Source organism: Nicotiana sylvestris, chromosome 9, assembly GCF_000393655.2.
Source record: "Nicotiana sylvestris chromosome 9, ASM39365v2, whole genome shotgun sequence".
NCBI classification, from domain to species: Eukaryota; Viridiplantae; Streptophyta; class Magnoliopsida; order Solanales; family Solanaceae; genus Nicotiana; species Nicotiana sylvestris.
In genome coordinates, this window is record NC_091065.1 from 169409000 (window position 1) to 169435926 (window position 26927).

Here is a 26927-nt window from a genome sequence, read left to right on the forward strand (position 1 = left end):
TTCATAACAAGTACCAATTTATACGACTGAACCTTTTTAAATTCTTCGAGAAAAAAAAACTCCTTAAATTCTGCATTTGAATAAAGATCCTTTCATTACCCAAAAGAAAAAGAATAAGAAAAGTTAATCTAATTCTTTTTGGGTAATAAATTATGAATTAATGAAACTCGATAATTTTCCTTTTTTGTTCAAAAATCGAACACTGAAGTAAATCAAATGCGTGGAAAGAAGGAAAAAAGAAAGAACCATTAAAGGTTATTGTTGAATGGAAAAAATGTTTCTATCTTTAGTAGGCGCTTGGACATAAAAATTATAATTTTGAGAAAAAGTAGTACTTCGAGTTAGATTGAAAATGGTATTCGAAATTTGAAATTATGTTATTTAACTTGAAAAAATATTCAAGTTTTGTGAGTGGAAAAAAATTAAAATTTTGAAAAAGTGGTCAACGTTTTGGTTTTTGAAAAATTTTAAAAAATTTGCAAAATTTAGTGGACAAACATATTTTTGAACAAAATCAAAAAAAAGGAAAAAAAAATTATAGACAAACGGGTCCTTAATAAGAGGCACCGAAATGGAATTGAACTACTATATTCTTTTTCCCCCTTGCGTATTTATAGCCCGTTTGGCCAAGCTGCAAAATCAGCTTATTTTGAGAAGTACTTTTTTTTCAAAAGTGTTTTTATCAAAAGTACTTTTGGTAAGAAGCAGTTTGTGTTTGGCTAATTAGTTTGAAAAACACTTCTGAACAACAATTAGTGTTTGGCCAAGCTTTAAAAACTGCTTCTAAGTGTATTTCTCTCAAAAGTGCTTCTCAAAAAGTGCTTTTGGAGAGAAACTACTTTTTTCTGCTTCTCCAAAACTGCTTCTGTTTCTCCTCAAAAGCACTTTTTTTCCTTCCAAAAGCTTGGCCAAACATCTCAATTTTTGGCCAAAAGTATTTTTGGCAAAAAAAAAGCACTTTTGGCCAAAAAGAAGCTTGGCCAAACAAGCTATTAGCTATATTGCAAAATTTAACGACTTATAAATCATGAAATGTGGATTACGTACGCTATGGTAAGTAGTAGTAATAGTTAGATAATAAATGAAAATAAGATGTAGAGCAATGTAATCATGAAAATGTGGACTACGTACGTCAAGATAAACTTTTCCCCCGTTGCGGACTTAGCCATATGGGCACATGTATCTCCACTTGATCGTAGTTGGTAGTGGAGGAAATTGAATTCCCTAAAAGTTGAAATGATGGAGTGGTACCATAAGGGAAATATGCGTTAATTGCTTAACGAAAATATATTCAATAAATGGTAGCTACATTGCTCTACAAGGGGATTTGACCAGACTACAAGTGACAGAGTTAATATGGACCTCTATTATGCAGCCGAAACACAATATGATTCTTTGGTTAGGTGCTCATGGTCGACTGCTTACAAAAGATAGACTTTTGAAACTCATGTGCTAGTAAATGTTGTTTATGTATGATATGGTTGCTGAAACCCAAGACCACATGTTTCAGGATTGTCGATGGACAACAGTATTGAGGGTTGCGATCCAGAACTGAACTGATATGACAATACCATGAGGGAATGTAATGCACGTGCTGGAAAAGATTAAAAGAAAGCACTGAAAGTTATTCAAAAAGGAAATAGCTGCAGCAATTTGGAGGGGCCTGATCTATCACACATGGAAAACCAGTAATGGAAAAGTTTTTAAAGGAATCAATGTAAATACTAGCTTGTGATGACACGGATACAAAAGGAATTTAGAGATAGAATAGATATACACAGGAACTCTAGGAAAGTCAGAAGATGCGATTATTTGCTACATAAACTTTGTAATTACTGATTGACTAAAGGCCTATAAGTGCATTGCACCCTTCCTAAAAGGTGGTAGTGTGTCTAGGTGCTCTTTAGGATGTATTAGTTTGGTTGTTAAATGGTAATATTTCACAATTATTACTAAAATAAAATGAAAATAAGATCATCGAAATTTTATCAATTCATTTTCGAGTATCCAAGTATATTAATATTTCGAACCAAATAAACTCTAAAGTTTTATAAGTATAGGAAAATTTGTATAAAGATATTCACTTTAGTAACTAAGTGAATATAATATGCTATACTTGTTTGGTGAAAACTCTTTCAAATGGAAAAAATAATTGGTTGGATGACTCATATCAACTCCTAACAATTGGTAATATGGTTGAATTTAGTTCTGAGTTATATGATCTTCCTGCTGAAGTTTGCTGCAATATTAGTTACTAGTTCTGATTAGGTTCTGTCCTTGCACTGTGGTGTTTGTAAAATAAAACTAGAGAATGAGCATTAACCTATTGAGGCATTCATGTATGAAAGTTACAATTTAAATCTGATAGCTATCAGGTGGCTTGGCTGTCGCCAAACGTTCTTTTATCAATTGATATTCAGTCTTACAGATTCCTTCAACATTCGAGTTGAAACATGATATTTAGCTTAATATATATATATATATATATATTTATATGTATATAGCCTCACATTTCACTCGTGTTTCGTAGATTTCGAATGTGAAATAAATTGATTTATGTTAATTCGTGGTGTTTTTATGTGTAGGAATCATCCGGAGGCAATATGGGGCAAAAGGTGCGAGATTAGAGCCAAAAAGGAGCAAAATTGGAAAATAGCCATTTGTAGCGTAACCCAGTTTTCAGAACCTCAAAAATCCCAACGCCAGGGCTAGCGCCCAATGCTACCCTGGGCGCTGGTGACGGGAAGTTTCTCACCTAGGAGAAGGTTATTTCGGCCCAAGAGCCCCCCCCCCCCTCAAAACGTGTATAAAAGCAATTTTAACCTAATTTGGAGGATATCTAATATATTTTGGGACAACTTCAAGTTAACTCTAACTTGAATACAACACTCAGAGTACCTAATACAATTACTTCTAGATAAAGCTAAAAGGTACAACTCAATGGTCCTATTACAATGAAACTAGAATAAAAGACGGACACTTGGAACTGGTTCTTCTATCTGGTTCATGTAGCTTCAAGTTTGCACACTTGAATCACACACGAATTGCTTGCAAAATACCCTGCTATTTTGCGCTCAACTCACTTTTAACTTCAGCATTTATGCATACATGTAAAATGAGAACATCCTAAAATTTATAGAGTTAGTAGAATAGGAAATAACTAGAGTTCCAATGATGTACTCTTATTTGGTGGAATAGTTCTAGTTATCTTCAACTTCTAACTTTTCCCTTATCTAGGATAGAATTCCCTTCGAGTAAGGAGTCCTTCTCCTTATCACTTATGCAACCTTTTCGTTCAGGAGATATCAGATATAACCACTTAAGCTTATCTCCTTCACTTGCATGCCTTGTGCTCGAATCTGCCCATATCTGTGTACACTATGTATGTACCTGGTTCATGTTTGAGTCCTTTGTCAATCATCAAAATAAACTTCACTTGGGCCAAAAAATTCTCCCTTTTGATGATGACAAACTATGTACTTTTCATAAGCATATGACCTATTTCAACTCAGCTCAACAACGACACAATGTTAGAACACTTTCCATTTTAAAGTCACAAATCATCAAGGTCCAGGTTCATTAGGTTATAAACATCACACTCTAAAGTAAAAAGCACAACCTGTTTTTCCCCTTTTGGCATCATCGAAAAGTTGCATAATTATGTTAGATAACCAGATATTAATAGATATCACGTATGGCCGCTGGGGCTACTTCAAATGAAATCATGGAGTCAAGCATCATTTATCGATCTAACGATATTAGCCATCTAAGAAGCATCAACAAACAGTTAGAGCACAAAAACAGTTGAGTATCATTGATACTAGTCATCCACAAAGCATAAAGAAAAATAAATATACTGGATCATGAGCAAAAAGAACAAAAAGAATCTCATTCGGGTCTCTGGTTTGTCTAACTAGGCTAGGAAGGTCTTAAGGCTGGGAAGGACTAGGTTCTTGATTCTTGGCTTGAAGCAGTTTCAACATATCATGAAGAATGCCTTCATTATTCTCCTTCTCCTTTGCAAGCTCAGCCCCGAGAGCATCTCTCTCAGTTTCTACTTCCGCCAACCTCTTCTTCGGCCTTTCAATTTCAACATCCTTAGCCCTACTCTCTTGCACCAAGACTCGTACTTTGCTATTCACATATACCTTTTTGGATGAACCAAGTTATTTGGGAGTGGTTTGGACTTCATAGTCATATGTAGTCAAAGTGTTTGTCCCAAAGTGATCCTTGTGTGTACCAACATCCCATTTCTTGAGGTGTACCTTGAAGTGAACAAGTACAGCCGTGAGAATGAAACTATAGGGTATGACATGAGTTTTGGTGCCAGTTAGTACCCTATCAAGAAGCTGGATGATAAACCCAGGCCAATTAATTTGCCTCACAATGTCTAGACATTCCATAAGGACCAGATTCATGAAGGTGGCAATATGCCTTCTTTCTTGCCTGGGCAATACGACTTTGTTAACAAATTCAAACAACACTTTGTGGGGTGGCTTTATCTCACTTTTGTATACAGCCTCGGCCTCTAGCTCTAACTCATTGTCAGCAAACTTTCTTGTAATGGAAAGGGAGGTAGGAAGATTCTCTAGACTTGGCCATTTAAGCTTCTTGTAATTATTGTGCCTTTCAACATGTACACTTAGAATCTCTCCCAATTCCTCGTCATCGAAGCTCATTGTCACCCCCTTCACTACACTGGTTACTCTGCCATTTTTGATCTTACTATTTTCTATGAACTCCACAATATCAGTTCTGGAAAGCTTTCCATTCATTTGAAGGACCATGGCCTTCCAACCTTGCAGTTGTAGTTTTTCCAGTAGCATCACTATGCCTTCCTCCTCCAAGTCCCTAAAGAGTCTACCCTTCAAGATGGTTCTTTTCCCAAACTTAGTCATCTTGTCCTATTCTTGATCAGTTTCTTCTTCATCTTCACTTTCTTCTTCCTCCACTATTTTCACTTTCTTAGATTTCATGGCGGACCTGGTTCTTTTAGCCAAGGTAGAAGGCTCTGCAGACTTTGTCTTCGAATGAGATTTCGTTTTGGAAGTCTTAATTTTCTTTGCCTTTGGAGTCACAACCTCCACCTCTTCTGCCACCTCTTCATCATAAAGGACCAAGTCCGTCTCCTCAATTTCAACTGCCTCAACAAGCTTAACTACTTTCTTTTTTCTCTTTACAACAACTTTTCTTTTACTCTCTTCTAGGGATTTTTTCCAGTTCAGCCTCACTCTGCTTCTTCTAACTCCTTGTAGCTCTCCCTCTTTTAGAAGGATTCACTATAGGGATAGATGAGGAAGACTTTCTCTTCTTGTTTGCCCTAGCAGTACTAGAAATTTTAACTCCTGAACTCTTCTTCCTTTTTGGATTGTAACTGTTAGACACTCTTTTCAATTGGTCTTCGAGGGTTTCCTCCACAGATGGAATAGGTTCTTGAACATTCTTCCCCAACCCAACCGACCTCTCAGTGGCTTCTCCAGACCTACTACCCCCCTTTTCTCTCAAACTTTCTTCTTCTCCAGCAGATTCCTCACTCCACACTATCGTAGCTCATGTTTCTTGAGTCAAACCAACAGAAGTGGGTGAAGATTCAGCCACTCCATTTTCTATTCACCTCACATCACCTTGAGCACCCTCACTCTATTTATTTTTTTACCACCCATTTTCCTAGACTCAGTTGTTTCAACTCCAGCCATAGTTCCTACGAAAACAAACCTATTTTCCAGATTTTCAGCAACCTCAGAGATTGTCTTAGATGTAATTTTTGGACCAGACGTTACCTCCTCTGTTTCAGATGAAACAGTTTCTTCCCCCTCAGTTGCATACTTGAAGGAATCTTCAGATTTTTGGGGTTCATCTGCCTTACTTGCCCTCAGGTGCTCATTGATTTTCTTGATTTGTTGTCCTCCAACGATTACTTTGCGAGCAAGCATATTGAATCCTCCTTTCTTAGAGATAGGTGTGGTTGAGGGTGTGGTTAAAAGAGTGGGTGCGGATTCTTTGGATTGTGATCAGAGATTTTCAGAGATGTTAGCTATTGATAGTTAGAGGATGAGAGAAGACAAGTATGTGTGTGTTTAGAAGATGAGAGAAGATAAAGAGAATTGTTTGGTGGTTGTAACTTTAGAATTGAAGAAACAACTAAGGCCAAATCAATATAAAGAGGGTGAATTTAATTGGATACCGACATCTTTTTCAAAGCTCAGAAGTCTAATCCAACTGGGAGTCAGTTTGAAAAGACGTTGAGGACTCTCTCTAGAACCTAGGCACTTATTTTGTTTTGGGACTCTCTTTAGTTGAAACTGGTTCATTTCATAATGGATAAGAACAAGGAGATTAGGATAAAATGGGACTCTTCTTTTGATCATAATTCAAATATAATTGTTTCAAACTATGCTGAGTGGAGAGTACGTACCATGTAATTTTGATGAACCAGGTTCTTCATTGAGTAATCTCTTATGTAAGTCTGAATTTTCCAAGAAAATAAAGATAATTTCATTAGAGATTAATGAAACATTTTAGCACATGGCACAAGAGTATATTGGTAAAGGTATGAGACTGAACAAAATCTAATCTAATTATGTACAAAATTCACAGATTTTCTAACCATTTTTAAGTTAGAACTGGTTCCTTTTAGGTGATCTTAATCATCCCTAATTCTAACCTGTTCCTTTTAAAGTGATCTCTACTTAGAGCTTTTATGAAGATGTCAGTTATTTGCTTGTCAGCACAGTGATCAAACCCTTTTCACAATTGTCCCTCAAAAAATGATGCCTATTATATATGTGCTTAGTTCTTTTGTGATGAACCGGGTTCTTGGTCATACTAATTATACTAGTGTTATTACAAAAGATGGGGATACAACCTACATCAATTCCAAAGTCCATTAATTGATATTTGATCTACAACATGAGGCAACGACAACATTCTCAGCTTCAGTAGTAGACAAGGCCACATAATTTTGCTCTTTGGTTGCCCAAGACACAAGAAATGAGCCAAGATAGTGTGTTATACCTGAGGTGCTCTTTCTATCCACAAGAAAACCAGCACAATCAGCATCAGCATATCCCACTAAGTTGAAATTACTACCTTTTGGATACCATAAATAGAGGTCAGTGATGCCTTTTAGGTATCTCAAGATCCACTTGACAACAGTCAAGTGAGGTTCCTTTGGATTTTTCTGAAATCTAGCACAAAGGCCTACATTGAAAATAATGTCAGGTCTACTAGCAGTGAGATATAACAAAGAGTCGATCATTCCTTATACAACTTTTGATCAACAAATGAACCAGGTTCATCTATTTAAAACTTTTTAAGCAACTCTTTCACATAATTTTGTTGATGGATCATAGTTCCATTTGAATTTTATTTAATTTGTAAGCCTAAAAAGAAATTAAGCTCACCCATCATGCTCATTTCAAATTCACTCCCTATTAGTTTAGCAAATTCTCTACTTAACTTATCACTAGTTGCTCCAAAGATTATATCACCAACATATATCTGAACTATCAAGAGATCTTTACCATTTTCTTTCAAGAACAAGGTATTGCCAATTTTACCTCTCTTGTAGTCATGCTTAAGTAAGAATTTTGACAATATTCATACCATGCTCGTGGAGCCTGCTTGAGCCCATAAAGTGCCTTGTCAAGTTTGTACACATGATCAGGACATTCCTTGCTTCTAAAGCCCGGAGGTTGCTTGACAAACACTTCTTCATTTAGATATCCATTGAGGAAAACACTCTTGACATCCATATGATCGAGAGTAAATTTCCTCTTGACTATATACTTGAACCACCAATCTTGCCTTGTTCCTTGTAACTGTTCCATCTTCATCAAGTTTGTTTCTGAAGACCCATTTTATGCCAATTACTGATTTTTCCTTGGGTCTTGGATCCATATGCCAAACTTGACTTCTCTCAAATTAGTTGAGTTCATCTTGCATTGCATTTACCCAGTCTACTTCCTGCAAAGCTTCAATAACATTTTTAGGTTCAATAAGAGATAAGAAAGCATAAAAAACACAAGGATTCTTTAAAGAAGATCTGATTTTGACTCTAGAGGTTGGATCAGTGATTATGTTCTCAATGGGATGAGAACTTTGATACTTGTAAGGTTTCACAACCAACTAGTTTTCCCTAGATGTTCCATCAATGTTTTGTTGCTGAGGAACAGGTTCATGGACTGGTTCCCTCGAGGTTTGGGGATCAGTTCCTCTTTGTTCAATTCCCCCCGTCAGGTTGCCCTGGGTGGAAGGACATGTTCCATCACATGTTCCTTACTCTGGTACAACTTCAGTCTGGGCTGTGGTTTCATTTGAGTTTCTTACCGGTCCAATTACTTCATCATCATGTTCCTACCTCTCAGAGAGAACGTTAGTTTTATCAAAAACCATATGTACACTTTCTTCTACACACAAGTTCTTTTGTTATAAATTTTATAAGCTTTACTATGTGAAGAATATCCCAAGAATACTCCCTCATCACTTCTGGGATCAAACTTACCTAAGAAGTCTTTACCATTATTATGCATAAAGCACTTGCATCCAAATGCCCTAAGATGGATATATTTGGCTTTCTCCCATTAAGTAACTCATAGGGAGTCTTCACAAAAAGAGGCATAGTCAAACACCTATTTATGATGTAGCATGCAATGTTCACAGCTTCTGCCCAGAAGCTATGGGGCAGTTTACTAGAAAGAAGCATAGTCCTAGCCATTTCTTCTAATGTCCTATTCTTTCTCAACTACTCCATTTTATTGTGGAGTCCTAGGAGTAGAAAAATTATGAGTGCCATGCTCATCACAGAATTCAGCAAATTTAGCATTCTTAAATTCAATATTATGATCAGACCTAATTGATGCAAGTTGATTACCTAGTTGTTTCTAAGTTTTTTTAACAAAAGAAGTGAACATGCCAAATGCTTCATCTTTAGATGTTAAAAGTAGTGTCCAAGTAAACCTAGAATAATTATCAACAAGCACTATAACATATCTGTTACAGTCTCTGCTCAATGTCCTCAATGGCCCACAAAGATCCATATGGACCAGTTCTATCGTCCTGGTGGTGCTTACCATTTTCTTGCTTTTGAAAGAGGATCTTACCTGCTTCCCCCTTGCATAGGCCTCACAAACTTTATCTTCCTTGAACTTAATGTTAGGCAGTCCTTGGAGACTAGTTTGTTGAGTTGGCTTAGACTGCATGTCCAAGTCTTTTGTGCCAAATGAGGGTATCATTATCCCACACACTTAAGAAAGTGAATTTATTATTTGAAAGTGTGGACAAATCCACAATATATATGTTGTTCACTCTTTTTTCCTGCAAAACTATCTTGTCAGTGGTATGATTAATCACAAAGCATTTTATAGAGGTGAATGCTACCATATTACCTCTATCACACAATTGTGATATACTTATCAGACTGTACTTCAGTCCATCTATCAAGTAGACATTCTTAATAGAGTGAGAATCGGTCTTACCTACCTTTCCAACCCCAATTATATCACCTTTCTTCCCATTTCTAAAGGAGACATTACCTCCTTTAAGGTCCTCAAGTGAAAGGAATTGGTTCTTGCTTTCTGTCATATGCTTTGAGCAGCCACTATCCATGTACCATATTTGGCTGCTCCCCTTCACTTGGACCTGCAAAAGGAAATCAGGGGTTAGTCTTAGGAACCCAAACTAGTTTGGGTCCTTTTCTATAAGCAAAAGATGAATCAAATTCTTTTTAGCCCAACTAGGCAGCCTATTCTTCCCTTGAACAATTCTTTGTTTGTTTGACTTGCATTTTCTTTGACTTGCCTTATAGTGACCAGTGTTATCACAGTGTGTGCAAATCTTGTTCTCAGAAAGTGTGAGGTACTTGCTTTTGGGATCCCACTTAGGCGAAGGGTTCCCAAAACCAAGTCCTCTTTTATTGCTACTATGGTGTTCTTGTAGCCATGAAAGTGCATCGGAGGATCTATTCCATTTACAAGTTCTGTCTAGCTCATGCTTGACCTTGCTTAGATCCTCCTCTAGGATTCTTACATCTCTTTTGTGTAACTCATACTTCATTTTTCCTATATTTTCTTCTAGAGTGAGTTGTGTGTGATCAGCTGTCTTTTTACCTATTCCTAATTTTAGTTTTAGATTTTCAGATCTAAGTTCTAGGACAGTTGTGCCAAGTTCATGAACCTAATTTTTCAACACATCATTTTCACTTTCAGTTTCACTAGTCCTAAATTCCAGATTTTTGCACGTATCTTTTAAAACCACACATTCTTTTGACAGATGTTCCTTTTTATTATTTACATCATCAGATTCATCAATTAGCTCTAGTATCAGCTCAGACAACCTTTCTTTAGACAAAAAATTAATTTTGTCTTTAAGATGAAGGACACTTACCTCAGTTTCTTCATCAGATTCTCCAATGGCCATAAGTGCTCGTTCATCATCATCATCATTATCATCATCATCATCATCATCATCTGAGCTTTCTCCCCAAGCAGCGACCATAGCCATGGTTGATCCCTTGTTGGTGCTTTTCTTGGGTTGAACCTGTTCCTTCTTCCTGTTCCTTCATTCGGCTCTTTCCTTCTTCCATTCAATTTTCCACAAATGACAATTCTTGATATGGTGATCATTCTTTCTACACTTGTATCAACCATCATTAGTTTTCTTCTCAGGAGCTTTTGACTTGCTATAGCTTCCACTTCTTGAAGAACCCGTTCTTCTCCTCAGGTACTTCTTGAAGCCTTTTGTAATCATAGCCATTTCATCATCTTCTATATTAGAATCTTCAGTGATTTTGAGGGCCAAGCTCCTTTCCTTCTTAGGTGCATCCATCTTCATGGTTTGTCTCCTAAGTTCATAGGCAATGAGATTTCTAATTAATTCATCCAGTGGAAGAGTGGCAATATTCTTTGATTCCTGATGGCAGTGATCTTACTCTCCCAAGTGATAGGCAAAACCCTAGTTAGTATCTTCTCGACTCTTTCTTCTTCAGGAATAATCCTTCAAGAGATTTTAGCTCATTTGTCAGTGTGGTAAACCTTGTGTACATTTCTTGAATGGTTTCTACTTCCTTCATAGCAAAGTTCCCATACTGAGAATACAATAGTGTTCCTCTAGATCTCTTCACTTGAGTAGTTCCTTCATGAGCCACTTGCAGTGTATCCCAAATTTGCTTAGCAGTGGCACAATCTTGGATTCTGCTATATTCATCTAGACCAAGTCCACAAACAAGCCATTTCTTGGCTTTAGCATTCTTCTCCCACTTCTTCAAGTCGTCATCAGTGCAATCCGCTCTTGCCTTTGGCACATCTACTCCTTCAGCATTTTTCTTCAAGGTAGCCAGTGGACCATCAGTGACAATGTCCCATAGCTCATAGTCCTCTCTTTGAATGTGATATCTCATTATGTTTTTCCACCAATAGTAGTACTGGATATTAAAGAGTTGTGGCCTTGCAGTGGATTTCCATTCCAAATTTTCAGGTGATGCACTCATCTTGATCTTCTCCTAAGGTGTTAGCCTCTTCAAGGATAACCTGCTCTAATATCAATTGATATTTTATACTTCAATATCACACAAGAGGGGGGGTAATTTATGTGGTGTCCAATTTTTTGCGTGCACAGATTATAGAAGGACCTGATTTTTTTATGTGTTCCTTATACTACTGTTGTGGAATAATAAATGCAGAAAGTAAAGAACACAAGTATTTTTATATGGAAAACACTCGGCTCAAATGGTGAAAAAACCACAACCTACTACCCAGTAGGACTTTTCCTAAAACTTCACTAAATCACTGAGCCAAAACAACATTTATAAAACTATTTGTAAACCTAAGGATTACCTTTAACCCTTTGTAGCAACCAACCTCTAGCTGTTGCAACAACTTCAAGTTAACTCTAACTTGAATACAACACTCAGAGTACCTAGTACAATTGCTTCTGGATAAAGCTGAAAGGTACAACTTAATAGTCCTACTACAATGAAACTAGAATAAAAGACAGACACTTGGAACTGGTTCTTCTATCTAGTTCATGTAGTTTTAGGTTTGCACACTTGAATCACACACGAATTTCTTGCAAAATGTGTTGCTATTTTGCTCTCAACTCACGTTTAAGTTCAGTGTTTGTGCATACATGTAAAATAAGAACATCCTAAAATATATAGAGTTAGTATAATAGGAAATAACTAGGGTTCCAATGCTATACTGTTCATTGGTGGAAGAATTCTAGTTATCTTTAACTTCTAACTCTTCCCTTATTTAGGATAGAGTTCTCTTCGAGTAAGGAGTCCTTCTCCTTATCACTTATACAACCTTTACGTTCAGGAGATATCAGATATAACCACTTAAGCTTATATCCTTCACTTGCATGCCTTGTGCTCGAAACTGCCCGTGACTGCGTACATTGTGTATGGACCTGGTTCATGTTTGAGTTCCTTTGTCAATCATCAAAACAAACTTCACTTGGGCCACCAGCTTACAATCATAAATTACTTGTACGATCACGTATACTTGCGTCTGCATTTGGGAGCAACAAGTCCTTGGCGCATTGCTGGGGACATAGAAATTAACTATTTTACTAGATTAGATTTTTACTTTTGTCTATTCAAGTTTATTTATTTATTTTATCTTAGTTTAATATTTTATTATATTTATTGACATGGCATCTTGGAACGAGAATTGGTCAAATATTGTTTATTCTTATTTTGGTGATCCCTGTCCATATTGTGGAGGACCACACTTGTGGCAAAATTGTGAATCTCAATCTTTTGCGTGAAATATTTGTAATGTGTGTGATTGTCAAAGTGGCCATTGGGATGGTTGTCCTAATTCTTTTTACCCTTCCCTGAGCCTTATTATGATGTTTCTAATATTGTTTATGAGTTTGATAGGAGCAATGAAGTAGAGAATGTGGAACGTGTTGCTCGTATTATGGACATGGTGAGGCAAGTAACTGAGGAACAAGAAGAAATTCACAAAAGACTACCTTAGCAATAAAAGGACTACAAGCTAGAATGGAAGAATTAATGGCCAATTTTCAAGAAGAACCTCAACTAGACTAAGAGAGCGAGTTCCCACAAGAAGATAACTTTGAAGAAGCAGATATCGTGAGTCAATCTTGGCTAGAGCAACAAGCTCAACTGGATCAATTGAAAAAAAAAAGGTTGAGGCATTTGATGCTCTACAACTAATTTTTGTGGATACTGGCTAGCTTGTGCAGCGGAAAGAGGAATTCCAACTATTTGATCATAATAGTATTAATAATGCCAAGGTTAAGGAAGTGTGCAAAAGTGAGGATGTTAAAAGTGAAGCAACTTTAGAGTTGGGGCGTCTTGGATCTCATTCTAACTATTTTTCAATATTGTGTTTGGTTGGTAATACGAAAATTGATCCATTCGAGCATATGGAGGAGTCAATGAATGAGGAACAAAGTGCATATATTCTGAAATTTGCTATGCCAAGGAGACAAAACGACATCCCTACTTAAAGGCCAAGAAGTGCAAGATGTGATATCTATTACTTGATTCCTTTATTTTTACACAACCGACCTAGGAACGTGAAAGAAAAATTGATGCAGAATTGGGGACGCAATTCATATCCTCAAGGTGGAGGAAAAAGTGGTGAAAGTGATGACGTTGTGCCGCGATGTTAAATCAAGCGTTTATTGGGAGGCAACCCAATTTTTTTTTGTTTAATTTTTTTATTATTGTGTTATCTTTGTAGTGTTGTTTTTGTGTTTTGTAGGAGTAGGAGCAAGGAGTCAAAGCTAACAGGAAGTATGTAAAAGGAAGCAGGTGGTTAGAACTAAGTGTGGGGTGCCCGCACAAGGGATCATACCTGGAAGAAGTCTGAGTATCCCATGAGCTGCTAATGTTTCGACCTTTGGCCTACCAGGGAGTCTCTTTTACCCTCTTGTTATTTATTATGTGCATTGAGGAAATTGCATAATTTTAAGTGTGAGTGAGGAGATTATCTGGGTGATTTTCTGTGATATCCTAGCTTAATTATAGTATTCTTTCTTAAAGTAGTGATTTTTGTTTCTTTCTTAGTGTAGTGATTTTTGTAATTAAAAAACTAAAAAAGATCAAAAATTGAGAAAAAAAATAAAATCAGAAAAAGCTCAGACTTTTCCCGACAATGGATCTTCTAGATAATTTTCTTGAGGGATTAAAGTCCGATTAAAAAAATACCAAAAAGATTTTTTTAGGATAGTTAGGTATTCTTTGGATGCCGGTTCTTTTCAAGGATGTAGCTCGAATAGGGTACTTTGTTTTTTTAGGAGTAGGATAGGAAGAAGCTGAATTTCTCTAAGGTCCTATTGACGTGTTTGGTGCTGACACATTAGGCTATGACATGCGCTCTGTCTTCCCGTACATTTGATTTGAATTTTGATGCCTGAGTAAAATAAATAGCCTACTATGTGACACCTTTTCTCGGTTGTTTGACTTGTATGCTACATAGTGCAAGATTGCTTAAAATTTCTCAATTATATGTGCTTGCTTGACTTTAGAGTTGAATGTCTTGCTTAAGTCATGTGCAATATGTTTGTGAGAATTTGTGATCTTATGTGCTATCTTGTGTAGTTTAGAGCTTGTCCCGTGTGTTAATTGAAGCGAAATCATTAAGTTGTGCTAGTCTAGGAGATGACTTAGGCGTTTCTTGCTTGATTATAGATGTGCTTGTCACTTAAAAATAAAATTTTCGTTGCTATCCCCTTTGATCCTATAGACCTTTTCTTTGGCACCCACATTACAAGTCGTACCCCTACTTTATTCTTAATTTGATATTGTTAGAACCTTGACCTCATAAGGTACTTAGTCGCTAAAATAAGTAAGGTGAGAGATTGGGGAGTAGCTTTCGAGTGGAACCATGGAAGGGTCTTTAAGGTACACTAAAGTTGTGGGGGAAAAGGTCACTAACAAAGAACCTTAATGTATGGAGATTGTGGAGAAAAGAAAAAAAACAAGAGAAAAAGAAAAAAAAAATTGCAAGAAGGAAAAAATAGTAGTTCAAATAATGTAGAGAAACACACCCCTCCTAATCTTACTAATTCGTGCTAGTGGAAGTATTGAAGTGCTTAATTGAAAAAAAAGGCTATGTTGTGTATTCTTTGGGGCATGTGAATTGGTTGAGAAGAATATGTTCTCGAATTATGAGTGTAGTATATTAAAGTGCTTAGGAGGGTTAGTCACTATTCTTAAATGTATCCCACCCGTCCCTTAGCCTACACTACAACCTTAAAGTCCTAATTGATCCTAGATTTGGCTAGCTTAGATTAGTAGAGATGTACACTACTAGCAAGACTATAGTACGACCACGAAATGCACATGAAATTCTTTATGAGAGTGAGCGAATTTTGTTCAATTGCATGATATCCTTAAATTATGTTCAAAGGCATACTTGAATCGGCGAACTACTCTATATTCACTTTTTTGTTTGTTGGTGAGGGAACATGATATCATGAAGGATTGGTAATGTTGTAAACTTCTCTTGTGCGCGAGTTGAGGGTGCTTAGTGGTAACGAGTCAGCTCTTGAGGTAGGATGGTTACGGATAAGTTGTTTGAATTATAGGTGTTTATCGGGCGGGCTGGGACGACTGGACACAAAAATGGTCAGCCCATTAGGGTTACGGGCGGGTTGTTAGCGGGCTGGTGGCGGGCTGGGATTTTTCGGGTTCTATAGGGCCCGTACGGGTTCGGGCCTAGCGGGTTCGGGCTTTCGTTTTTTTAATTACTTTTAACTATCTTATATTTTTTTTTCAATGTTATTGATAGTTAAGTACTTAAGTGTTTTCAAACTTTTAAGGGTTAAAATTAAAGATTAGAATTGAACTTTTAAGGGTTAGAATTAAAAGAACAAACTAAAAGTCTAAAACATAAAACATATTAACATAAATGCATAAGTCTATATAAAAAATATTGAATAAGAGTATAAGACATTATGCAATATAAAAAATTCACAATATTTAAGTAACTTTGATATTTTTATTGAATAATATATAGTACTTCTAATTAATTTGCAAGTTTTTTTTTTTGATTTTTTAAATATTTGAACTTGCAAATTAAAAGTTTACAACAATTGTTAAAAAAAGAAGAAGAAGTAATAGTAAATCAAATATTTTGCATCATCTTTGTAAGCTCTTCCATGTCAATGTGAGGTGCTTGGTTTTCAGTATTATAATCGGTACCATAAACCATTATATCTCCAATTTCTTGGTCTTCCTCTTCATCTACCTCGTCGCGCCCTTGATTTCGCCGTTCTGATCTAATCCAATCTCTGAAGCACACTAGAACTTCTAAAGCGTTGCTGCCCAATGAATGATGAGTATCTCCTAGTTGCTGTCTTGCTTGGCTAAATGCGCTCTCTGATGCGACTGTTGAAATAGGCACATTTAGAACGTCTCGAGCCATGGCCGAAAGAACAGGAAACTAATTTGTGTTGCTCCTCCACCAACTCAGAGGTAAAAAATCCTTTGTGAGGGGATCCGGTGACTTTTGCAAGTAGAATTGGAGTTCATCAATATTCCGGCTACTGGTTTGTTGATGCTCTCCTAGTGTAGACTAAATCAAATAATCTTGAACATTATCATCATCTTCCAAATTTGTTCCAGATGTTGAAGTATTACTTGAAGGAATATTTGCATCTACAACCGAAGAAGTATCAACAATGTTAGCATAATAATTATACAAAATTTGTAAATGTTTGTGCATATCAGAAATACAAGTCTCAGTATCAGGAGTTTCAGTTGGTCCAATATCCATATAAGTATATAAAACACTGATTAATTGGCGACACTTTATCATTTTGATAGTAGGGTTTAAAATATCACCAATTAGGTAAATAGGGGGAATTGGGAAGAAATATTTTTTAAACTTATCTAGCATGGTTTCAACAACATTAGTATATCCCTCTTTCGCCTACAACTTATGTAGTAAAAGAGAAATTTCAGCAATGTGAACTAAACCATTTACAACAGTAGGATAATAAGCTCCAGAAAACTCAAGTGTAGCCACATAAAATTTTTGTAAAAATTGTACAACATCATGAATGGCATCCCAATTTTTAGATGTTAACAGACGGTTAGGATCGGTACAATGAGAATTAGCAACTTCAGTTATAGGCATTCTATATTTATAACATCTTAGGAACAAATAAGTATAATTCCACCTAGTAACTATTTCTTCAAGCATGAGTCTTGGTTTTAGTCCATAGTGTACACATTTTTCCTTAAATGTATTTAATCTAGCACTTCTATAATTTCTTGAATTATACCAACAACTCTTCTAACTAAAGTGATGTCATTGTGAAATAAGTCAAGACCACTCTTCACAATCAAGTTATAAATATGACATGCACATCTAATATGAAATATTTCAGGAAGTGGTGGGCGTAGATGCAATTTTAGTAATGTAATAGCAGAAGTGTTGTTAGAAGCATTATCAAATGACATACACAAAACTTTTTCAGAAATATTATAAAATAAAGCAACTTCATGGATAGTAGCACTTATAAATGCACCAGTATGACTTTGATCTTCATCATATTTAAAAACAATAATACGTTTTTGCATACAAAAATTATCATCTATCTAATGGCATGTAACAGTTAAATAATCATTTCCATTTACAGCACGACCAATATCAGAAGTAAGAGAAACTTTACAAGAAAGACTAGCGAACAAATAACGTATATATGTCTGATATTGTCCATAAAACCTAAAGATATCAGATCTACAAGTACTTCTAGGAATACCTTTAAACATAGGGTTATAAATTCTTTGAATATAAGTAACAAGATATGGTGAAGAAGCAAAACTAAAAGGTAAACAACCTAAAACAATCATTTTAGCTAATTCTTCTCGATCTTTTTTAATATCGTATTTACCCATTAACCCCCCAGTGACCGGGTTAAGTTTTGGTTGCCCAGCTTCATCGCCTACTCCCCAATCAATAGGATGAATTTCTTCCATGTGCCTACGAAGTTGACCCGTTCCCCCATTCTTACCGGGCTCGTGTTTATAAACTTCATTATATATTTTACATTTTACATAATCTTTCTCATTTTCTAGTCTATCAAAAAAATTCCAACACTTACTTCTTAATCTTCTATTCTTCTTAATAGGCAAAGGAGACTTACTTACACTTCCACCTCTAATATTTTGACTAGCATTACCGGGTGTAAGTGGTGGTGTTTCAAGATTATCGAGTGATTGAATATCATCTAAAATATCATCTAAATCATCATCAATACCAAAATTTTCTTGAAGTAGCTCATAATCTACATTTACGTTTTCGGGTGAACTTTCAGAAACATGTGTTGCACTACTAGAAGAACCACCTCTTACTCTTTTGGAATTTTTCTTACTATCACCTTTACTAGTGCAAGCTTTTTTGGTCGCTCTAAGTAAATCCATTATCTAATTTAAAACAAAAAATTCAAATAATAATTCTAATAAAGAGAAAGGGATAGAACGAGTGTACCGGGATTCCGAATGCCACACTAAATTTGATATAGAAACGAGAAAGTAGAAACTCAAACTTCAAATCTTCAATTGATATTTGATAACTTGATAATTAATGTCACACTTCACTTGAATAATTGAATTAGAAATTTATGATAATAATACTTTTGTAATGAAAGTATGAAACTTGTAAGTTGAAACTTGAAAGCTTGAAATAATGAGCAATTGAGAATATTATCAAGAGAGAATTGAGAGATAATTAGAGAGAATTGAGAGATAATTGTGAGGAATAATGAAAAAGAAAGGGAGTATTTATAGTTTTTTAAAAGGATTCAATTGCAATTTACAAATTATAAAGGGGGGGGGGGGCTAAAATATAAATAAAATACCAAATTTTGGCTGTTTTTGACAGATTTGGCCGTTGGTCAACGGTCATTTTTGAAATTTGACCGTTGGCAACGGTCAGATTTAATTTAAAATAAATAAATAAAATTAGGCGGTTTTGCGGGCTGTCGCGGGCTGAGGTCCGTTAAGAACCCGTTAAGGGCTTAACGGATTGTGGCGGGTTCGGGTACCCGTTTGGCGAAAACTTAACGTTACTAGCCCACCCCCGTCCAACCCGTCTCAACCCGCACACATATGCACAATAACGGGCTGGACCGGGCTGACCCGGGTTGAACCGGGTTGTTAGCGGGTCAGCCCGGCCTGATTAACACCTTTAGTGTGAATTGATTGAATTGAAATGTTTATACTTGGGAATGTTTAAAATGAGAAAAATGTGAAATTTGTATGTTAGTGCTTGATTTCCAGTATCGATCATAGTCAAGGGTAGAGTGTAAGTTTAAAAATTGAAGTGCTCCTCTCTATTTGAGATGTGTACATTGTTGGGGTGTAGTTGATAGTCTCATTACTCGAGGACAAGTAAGGGTCTAAGTGTGGGGTGTTGATATTTAGCTTAAAGTATATATATTTATATGTATATTGCCTCATATTTTACTCGTGTTTCGCAGATTTCGAATGTGAAGTGTATTGATTTATGCTAATTCGTGGTATTTTTATGTGTAGGAATCATCCGGAAGCGATGTTGGGCGAACGGTGCGAGATTAGAGTAAAAAAGGAGAAAAAATGGAAAATGACCATTTGTAGCTAGCGTGGGGCGCTACCTGTGGCCCAGTTTCCAGAACCTCAAAATTCTCAGCGCCAGGGCTAGCGCCCCATGCTATCCTGGATGCTAGTGACGGGAAGTTTCTTCTGCGACAAGGTTATTTTGGCCCAAGACCCCCCAACGTGTATAAAAAACCAATTCTAAACCTAATTTGGAGGATATCTAACATATTTTGGGAGGAGAACACACCACTTTGGAAGGGGGAACACACATCACGCTTGGAGGAGGCTTCTAACTAGTTTTTCTTCTCTTCTCTTCTTTTAATTTCATAATTTATTAGTTCTAGAGTTGTGGGTGCTACATGAACAGTGTAGTTTGAAACTTGGATTGTTCTTATTATTTCATCATATTGGTTTATTTAGTCAATCTTGCACTTAATTGTTTGATTGCTTGATCACCAATTGAATACTATCTACAAATCTAAGATTGAACTCGAGAGAGGAATTCTAGATTGCATATAAGATTGAGTAGAGCAAAATCTTGAACTCGAGCATCGGGAACAGATTTGCTGTTAGGATAGGGATACACCTAATCGCCTTGCTTGGTTATTATACAGGAATTATTAATGTGTTCTTGTTAATCCCCATTCCATGGGAATATATGCGGTAGGTTAGCTTGAATAGGCGAGTAGTACTTCGGGAGAAGACTACGAGTAATATTAACCATGTCAATCTACAAACCAGATAAATTAATTAGACAATTTAGGTAGATAACTCAACGGGATTATTAGCTAACCTATAGCTCTGAAATATTCTCTCCATTGAATTCATCTCTAAGATTGCCCGCTTGTTTTATTTATCGCTTAGTTTGCTACTCTAGATTAGTTTTAATTAAATATTCATACTTTAGAAAATGTCTTGAATATATTAATTGTTTTAGTTTAATTCAGTAAATAGTTAATCACAAGTATCTGTGGGTATGATATATGGACTTACAATTCTATATTACTTGTACGATCATGTATACTTGCGTGTGTGTTTGGAAGCAACAAAACATATATCACAAATTTTATTTTTCAGCTACACTATTGTTTATATGCTGAATACAACAATTTCTTTTGAGTTCTTTCTACATGCTTGATTCCTGGCAAGGACAGTAGACACGAAGTGTACTTTTGGTATTGTTACAAGGACAAAAGAATGAAGTAAGCCTCACTTGCTCAAACTTCAGAAGACTATATCTTGATGTTATTGCCTGAGACTTTTGGAAAGACTAAGAAAAAATTTTAGCCAAAGAATGAGATGAAAAACTGATTTACTCCAAAATATGCAGAATTTTTTTGAGATGCTGGACCACCTTCATATCATATGTACTTCACCAACCATTCCAAGCTCTGTCATGTATGAACAATATGCCATCAGAAAGCTTCTTTGATAAACTAAAAAGAGTAACTTCATTAAACCAGTATCATAGCTTAGATTATGCAAAATATGAAAAGGAGTGACTTTAGAGTTGTATTAGTTGTCTGGCTCAAGTTTCTGCACAGATAGAGAAAAATGAGCTTAATATTGGTAGATTGCCATATAATACCTTTATGCAATCAGGTAAATCCTCGTCTTTTATTCTCGCATGAGTCTGCAGATGAAGAGATCAAGAAACATGTGAATTAGAGTTCAAATGCACTTCCATCATGACATTTGGGGAAAATGTGGCGCCTGCAAAGCACAATTATGGATAAACTCGTGCTTACAAATATACTTGGAGCTGATGTTGTTTTTGAAGTCGTATTTCCAAGTAGAAAACATAGTCACAGACACATTTTGGATTCATAATCATGTCTTACAGAAGTTACCTCTGTGACCAAATGGCAAGAGGCATAAAGGTTTGCAGCTGATGAAGCAAGAATCACAAGTGCAGAAGCTACAGTTGATGGTCTGTAACACAAGTGTTCATGACCCTGCAAAGCTAGTACTGCCAGGTACTTGGCAGTCCTCTCCACGTCTTCAGTAGCTCGAGCGGCCTTAAGATAAAACCTATATTGGCCGGGACAAAAGCCGTATAAAATAAATTGCTTTTTACTTAGATTTAGTAGGGGTAAGGCAAAATCATCAAGTATCATATTTTGAGCAATAAGAATTTGTATAGCATGGTTGATCATTGTACCATAAGAAGTTGTATATCGTTGGAAGCAGACACTGGAAGTTTAGGACCTCCTGCAGCAACCACTCCATAGCCACCACTTCACTACAGCTATATGCGGTGCCTGCAACAACAAATGTCTTCTGGCGGATGCTGAAATGGAAGTTGTGAACTTGTCAACTGGAGTAACTATTTTGCAAATGAGACCTAAGCAGATAAACATCTTTTAACGATGATATGGAACGTTAAAGACCAAGACTTTTAACTTGTGCATCAATTTGAGTTTTCCCTTTAAAAACTTTAGCAATCTATCCCAGTGACTTAAACATCAGAGAAAATAAATGCAAGGTAATTTGCAATGCTGAGCTTCCACAGATTTTATAATTGATTTCAAACTCTGCTAGTATGCACTTTCGTTAGCCATTTCATTCTTATGCTCTAGTGGCACTCAAGGGAACAAGCCTAGAAATAATGTCAGAGCAAGAAATGTTACCTATTGTAAGGCTGGTTTTCTTCAATCCTGACTGCCAGAGTAAAGCTGGCTACACCAGCAATTTGAAGGCATCTTCTGGTTTTGAAGTACCCTTTACTAAGAAATCGATCAAAGAGGTTGACACTTAAAAACATCGTCTCCTTCTGAAGTTTCTTCCTTGTAGCTTGCTGTAAAAGAAGTAATGTCCAACATTAGACGGCAAAGGGAACTGCAAACACTAATGGCATTAGTATGTATTTGCACATTTCCGCAGCATAGTCTGTTAAAACAAGATTTATTTCATTGTACTCCTTAGGCTCTTAATCAAGGTTAATAGCATCCATCAGATGGGAAAAAGGTATATTTTGTACTGCAATTCTCTGCAGAAAAAAAAAAATGGGAGTCTTGGGATGTCAAAGAATGGTCTCGCACATTTCACCTTGTAAAGAACTGTAAAATTTCTTGTCATTTTTTAGTAACAGCGTAAAGAACTGTAAATTTTCTTATCATTCTTTAGTAACAGCAATAGTGGAATTGGAATCCTCCCAGCACCATGGGGTTTAAGGGCCATCAATTGGTAAACCCCTGAAATGCAAGTGAAATTTAAAAATCAAGTGCGGACAATTTTTTTGCTTTTCATTAGAAATTTACTGCGACGCCCATCCCCATCACTTCCCGCGTGAGTTACTCTATGAATGAAAAACAAAAACATAAGCAAAAAGTTGAGTTATGATACTCTATCTGTCTCTATTTACATATAGCATCCTTTTCATTTTCGAACTTACCGAAATGTTTGACAATATTATTCTATTCAACTTTCACAAATTTCATGATCAATTTAAAATTCATCTTATTATTTCAATATTGAATTTTAATGAAAATATCTTCCCGATCAAATTACTAATATTCAACCATTAATTTTCTTCTTTTTTTTTTTGGTAAATAAAAGTTTTTATTACCAATGGCAATCAGTACAAGAAAAAAAACTGCAAAGTGACCTCTCCAGTATGCAGCAACTACAAAGCTACCTCCAATCACTACTACAACGATTGTGCTGCCAGAGCCCTACTAGACAGGGTAAACATTTAGCTTTCTTCTACTATTATTAACATAATACTAATATAAAAGAAATAACCTATTAATCTCCTCATTCATTCAAGCACTTTCATGTAATATAAAAGGAAGGATTATACTTTATATGGACCTTACTTTTATATTTTTTAAAAATATAAATATAGAATTTAAGATATATACGACTTTTTATATTATCACTGGATTATCAACTAATGCTTGAAAATTTTACCAGTTAATTAAACTCGTAAATATATAACTGCACCATGAATGACATGCATCACGCAATATGGTCAGCAACATTATAGGCTCACGTGCAAACTGGATTCTATTGGCTTATTGCCAGTAAGTAGAAAATATGACTTCCAATCCACATGCACAATCAGCGTAAGTTTTCCACATACATAAAAAATTAACATATCACACAAATTTATTTGATTTGCTAGCAACATCATTTTACAGTTAAATATAACTTGAATTTTGCATCAACTAGAAATTAAGAAACGTGGAATAGCACGTCTCATCACTAATTAACTTACCTCAAGGATCCAACGAACCATCTGCAACCGCTGCTGGACGATGAGATCGCCGTAGTCCGTCGTGGAGCAGTACTCCTCGGCGTAGTCATGTAGATACAATTGCCTCCTCTCTCTCTTCCTTATCATCCTATAGCTCTCTTCATCCTCTTCTTCTTCCAATCCCTGCTTCATACCAAAAAACGAGAAAGAAACAGAAGAATCATAATGTTGTTTAAGGCTAACACAACTAAAATAAGCGTGAATTTCAACAATAATGTAATAACTAAACTGCGGTGAATTTCATCAAATCCTAACAACAAATACATTTCAATTTGGATGAATTTAGAGCTGAGATATAAAAAAAATTGAAAAGCAAATTTTAGGTACAAAGGAAGTAGGATTTATAGAACCTACGATTAACTCAGTAGAAATGTGATCATCGTCTGGAGAGTTTATGGAAGTGGATTGCAAACCGACGGTTGATGATCTGCAGAACAGTTGATTGAATTGAAGAAACAACGCGAAAGTAGGTGAAGGACTAGCGTCGGCGTTCGATTTCTCCGAGAACTGGCTTCCAGAATCGTACCAATCGGATGAACTATAATCGGCGAACAGATCTATATCTGAACTCTCCGGGAAAATCTCCGACTGGAGTTCGGAGTAAGTTGATGAAGAATAATTGTCAAAAATATCACTGTTTGAGAGATGTTCAGAACATTCCAGATCAAAATCCGCTCCAACGAGCTTCTCATGTGATTGTCCTATAGCAGATTCTACCTCTGGACTGACTCGTGAAACTTCAGAATTCTTCACATCTTCCGTTGCTCTGTTTTCACTACATTTGATTGTTTGAACTGATAATTTTCCATATTTTGACTCAGAAGGCGATTGTAACACAGAATTGAACGAAACGACATCATCGTCTCTGATTTTCTCAGCATTTTTAGAGCTTTTACCGCAAAAATCACCAGAAGCTTCATTAGAATCCTCAGTTTCTTCAATATATTTTACATTTCGCTTCTGTTTTGAGAAGATATCGTGAGAGATATCTACTGGATTTTGATCAGTTTTCGTGATTTTACTGGAAAATGTCTGAAAACTAGATATCTCCGATGACTCAACACAAGAGCACTCCGATAATTCCACTTCAGCATCGGTGCTTCGTCGCTTCTTCACTGCCGTTTCCTTATTCACAGAACTTTTGCTCGATTCACCTAAGAGTTCGCTGGTCAAGTGCGACGAACCAGCAATACTAGATAAGGAACGTAGAATTATCGGAGTGATACGTGATCTCCGCCGGCGATGTAGCTTCGACCGGAGTTGCTTCGTCACCACTGGCGGGAGGATTTTCTCGGTCGGTTGCTGAACCGCCGGTTGAAGTGCTGCTTCCCAGGGTAACTTTCGCTTCATTACTTGTACTTTTGTTCCGAAAGTGGGAAAATCTCAAATCTTAACTGAGCGTTCTAGTTGTGTCTGTTTCTGTGAGAGAGTAGCTGAGAGAAAGCCGTTAATGGTGTTTGTTTGCTGCAGAGAAAAGGGAGTGTGAGGGGTTTATATACCCTGTGGTTGAGGGGGACCTACCTTGGTGTCACTTCAGTCATGCTTTTGCTATTTTCCTCACATTTTATTTATTTATTTTCGTAGTGTGGATTTCTACTTTTGTACCATAAATAAGTACAGTATACTAGTATAATTTTTTACTATGATTTATTGTACAAATCCTACATTTGCCTTGTCACTTCATTTCTTTCTTTGAAAAGGGAACTCTACGTACAACGAGTCCCAAACCTAAATGTCTAACTTTTTGGATTGAAAACGCGTTTCTACAGTGTTAAAAAAAGTTACTTTTCTACATACAACACATTATTATACTGTGTTTTACTTTAACAGAATTTTAGCTGTTAAAGTAAAGCGCAGTATAATACCGCGTTTTACATATAGTGCGGTATTATACTGTGTTTTACTTCTTTTTTGGGCCCACCAATAAGTGTTCTGCGGTTAACTGACATAACAATAATTCAAATATATAAAGCGCGGTATTATACTGCATTTTACATAAAAAATTCTACACCCCGAGCTAGGACTTACCTTATTTAAAGGCGTTAGGATTTTATGAAAATCCATTCAAAACTTACTTTCAAACTTCCGTTCATACTTTTCTTCTTGTTATCAAGCATTTTTTTATAATGTCTGAAGAGACAAAAATAAGGGTTTCATTATATTGGGGGGAGGGGGGGTGAGGTTGTAATAGAGAATAACTCTGTGAGGTAGAGTTCACCTCTATAGTGTCATGTTAAATTGCCGCTTACAATGGAGTACGATAAATTGTATCATTGTTACGTAAAAAATGAGTGCAAAGAAACGTTCGGTGAACCTTAAAGTAACCGGTAGATTTCCGTATTCTGTGACTCCGCATGAGTTTGCTTATTATTCTGAGTTTAACATCGAAGATGGGGAAACTCTTAGAGATTTTTTGCGGATTCCGGATGAATACAGAGAATTTATTGTAATAAAATTATTGAAAATCTACGTCAAGGTTGAAGACGTTTCCAATAATGAGGTTGTGCATAGTAGGAATAAACCCCAGTCATCGGGTGGTTATTCTGGAGCAGTTTTTGCCGGACAGATTCCTGATGAAAGAGTTTGCCTTGATTTAAACGTATCACCACCGGCGAATGAGTAAGGAGGAAATAGTTTTTCGACTTTATATAATCCACAAGACGACTGGTAAACTTCAATTTTTTTACGCTTTAGCGATGTCTATTTTATGTTTGAATTGGACTTGTATTAACACTTATATTTTTCATAGGGGGTACCATTCGGATATGAATTTTACAAATTATGACCCCACTCTTAGTTGGAATATGCGTAGTTTTGGCGTGTTGGACCACGGTGGTCCATCCGGGAGTCATCACCAACAAAAAGATGTCCATCACGGAACGTCAACACAGTACGACTTGTAAGTGAAGTTATATAGCTATATGTAAAGTATTTATCAATTTCAGTAGCTTATCATTTTGTTCTTTTTGTGCAGTGAAAATGAGCAACTTGATATTCCTGACCTCACACAGTTGCCCGTAGACGACGTATTGACTCGTGATTTGGTAGATGCGCAGAGTCAGGAAGATGATAGTGATTATGACAACAATGTAGATGAGTCTGGAGATGACA

General features: G+C 36.2%; 3 protein-coding genes across 3 annotated transcripts; all 3 read right to left on the reverse strand.

Annotated features, from left to right (window-relative positions):
* Positions 1-4904: 4904 nt before the first annotated feature.
* LOC104238172 (uncharacterized) lies at positions 4905-5933 on the reverse strand. Its single transcript, XM_070158264.1, has 3 exons — positions 5657-5933; positions 5331-5540; positions 4905-5263 (listed from the first exon to the last, which is right to left on the reverse strand). The coding sequence occupies exons 1-3, from the start codon at positions 5931-5933 to the stop codon at positions 4905-4907; spliced, it is 846 nt and encodes a 281-aa protein (XP_070014365.1).
* Positions 5934-7923: 1990 nt separating this feature from the next.
* LOC138878573 (uncharacterized) lies at positions 7924-10500 on the reverse strand. The gene is made up of 5 exons (XM_070158265.1): positions 10291-10500; positions 9799-10173; positions 9387-9639; positions 9102-9244; positions 7924-7965 (listed from the first exon to the last, which is right to left on the reverse strand). Exons 1-5 carry the CDS (start codon positions 10498-10500, stop codon positions 7924-7926), a joined length of 1023 nt encoding a protein of 340 aa, XP_070014366.1.
* Positions 10501-20863: 10363 nt separating this feature from the next.
* On the reverse strand, positions 20864-25245 carry LOC104238171 (cyclin-SDS). The gene is made up of 7 exons (XM_009792467.2): positions 24171-25245; positions 23778-23939; positions 22189-22355; positions 21720-21848; positions 21409-21589; positions 21147-21191; positions 20864-20949 (listed from the first exon to the last, which is right to left on the reverse strand). The coding sequence occupies exons 1-7, from the start codon at positions 25164-25166 to the stop codon at positions 20920-20922; spliced, it is 1710 nt and encodes a 569-aa protein (XP_009790769.1). The 5' UTR covers positions 25167-25245; the 3' UTR covers positions 20864-20919.
* Positions 25246-26927: the final 1682 nt, after the last annotated feature.